Genomic DNA, 1672 nt, shown 5'->3' with positions numbered 1-1672 from the left:
CCGGCCTGGATCCCAGCACCGCAGCCATGGGCCATCCCAGAGCCTCTCCCGTGGCCACAGAACCCTGGCGCAGGCCCGGCAAGCGGCCCTGAACCAGACCCGGGCCCAGGGCGGGCGGTGGGAAATGTGGTGGTAATTCTGGACGGCCCAGCCAGCGTGGCCATCTGTTCTCATTTCTGCTGCTGAGGAACAGAATGACCGCAAAAAATGGGGAAAAAAATTAAAAATAAAGGTGGGATGTTTACTAGGGGGTTACTGGGAGGGGCACAGGGCTGCTGGCCATGACTGGGGCGCTGGTCAGAGCCCCCCCAGAATGCTGCTCCCACCAATGGATCAGAGGATCTTTCCATCAGCCGCTTCCTCGGCTGCCGGCCCCGAGCTGATGGGGCGGGAGATGCCCAGAGCCCCCCCAAACAGTGTGTGTGTCCCCCCATTCCTTGGCTCCTGGTTGCTTTTAGGGACAGCAACCGGCTTCAGCACGGGATGAGGTGGGTGGGCACCGGCGGAAACCGGCGTCGCATCCCACCTCTCCCTGCAGCATCTTCCCCGCCGCGGGGACTGGTGGGATGCTGCACCCCCAGAACCCCCAAACAAGCTCCCTGGGACCCCCATTCCTGCCCCAAAACACCCGAGGGGGGGTTTTCTCCCTGCTCTGCCCACGCCACGGTAGAGTTGTTGTACCTGCAGACGTGGGAAATCATTTTCTCAATCACTGAGGATTTCTTTTTTTTTTTTTTTTTGAGAACAGCTTGTACCGACCTTGTGATAAAAACAAGGCTCCGGGTTCCTCTGGGTGTTGTTTTCTGTTCTTTTTCTGTTCCCAGGATAAATGTCAGTGCAAATGGAAGAGCGTTTCTCCATCTTGCCGTTTTCTCGTTTTCTTCCCGCCCTGAAAGACTCCTCGGGTTTTCGAGCGTGCCGGGGTAAACAGCAGAAATATCAGCGAGGGGAAAAAAAAAACCCTCAAACTGCTGAAATTGAACTTTCTCGCAGACATTTCTAGAGGCACGACAGGACCAGCACTCCCCTTGGTGGGAATAGCGACGGTATCGGCCACGTCCCGTTGGGCCAGATCCATCCCAGCGGCAGGGCTCGCGCTCCCATCACACAAAAACAATGTTTTTTCCCCATATTCCTCCCTCTTGCCCTGGTGTGGGGGCTCAGGCCGCCAAAAGGCAGATTTGGGGGGCAGTGGGATGTGCAGGGGGGTGTGGGGGAGGCACATCACAGCTACCGCCTGCCCTGGGTTTCTCCCCAGCTTGCCCGAGCGCGCCCAAGCTGGGGGGGGGGGGGGGTGGATGTATTTCAGCGCAGGAGCAAAATCCAGGGCTGCAAATTGACCCGCGTGGAGCCCCCAGACGCAATGCTCTGCTCTCCTTGACGGCGGGGACTGTCCCCAAGCACCCCCAGCACCCCCCTCAGCACTGCCGGTAGCACCCAGCATCCACCCTCCCCACCTCCTCCTTGCCTGGGGTTTATTCAGGGCGCACAGGGCGGTGGATGCGCGCAGGGAGATGCATGAAAGAGGTGTAAGGGAACCCTGGAAGGAGGAAAGCAGAGCGGGGCTCGGTCCCTGGGACCATTTTGGGGTGCTGGGCTGAGCTGCCAGGGTACGAAACGCGAAGGAGCCGATTGCTCTTTGGAAGTGGCGGCTCTGAGCGCAGGGCGGCAG

The 1672-nt window shown here is 59.6% G+C and overlaps 1 protein-coding gene across 1 annotated transcript in view; it reads left to right on the top strand.

Moving 5' to 3' along the window:
- ARAP1 (ArfGAP with RhoGAP domain, ankyrin repeat and PH domain 1) overlaps window positions 1–893 on the top strand; it is a 28859-nt gene extending 27966 nt beyond the window's left edge. Inside the window, exons 24-26 of the mRNA XM_074816758.1 lie at window positions 17–117; window positions 459–561; window positions 825–893. Of these exons, the coding sequence (XP_074672859.1) occupies window positions 17–117; window positions 459–561; window positions 825–893 (273 nt within the window). The remainder of the gene's footprint in view (window positions 1–16; window positions 118–458; window positions 562–824) is intronic.
- The last annotated feature ends 779 nt before the right edge of the window (window positions 894–1672 follow it).

Source organism: Strix aluco, chromosome 2 (genome assembly GCF_031877795.1).
Source record: "Strix aluco isolate bStrAlu1 chromosome 2, bStrAlu1.hap1, whole genome shotgun sequence".
Classification (NCBI taxonomy): domain Eukaryota; kingdom Metazoa; phylum Chordata; class Aves; order Strigiformes; family Strigidae; genus Strix; species Strix aluco.
The sequence above is the reverse complement of the archived record's forward strand: the minus strand, read 5'-3'. Positions and strand labels throughout refer to the sequence as shown.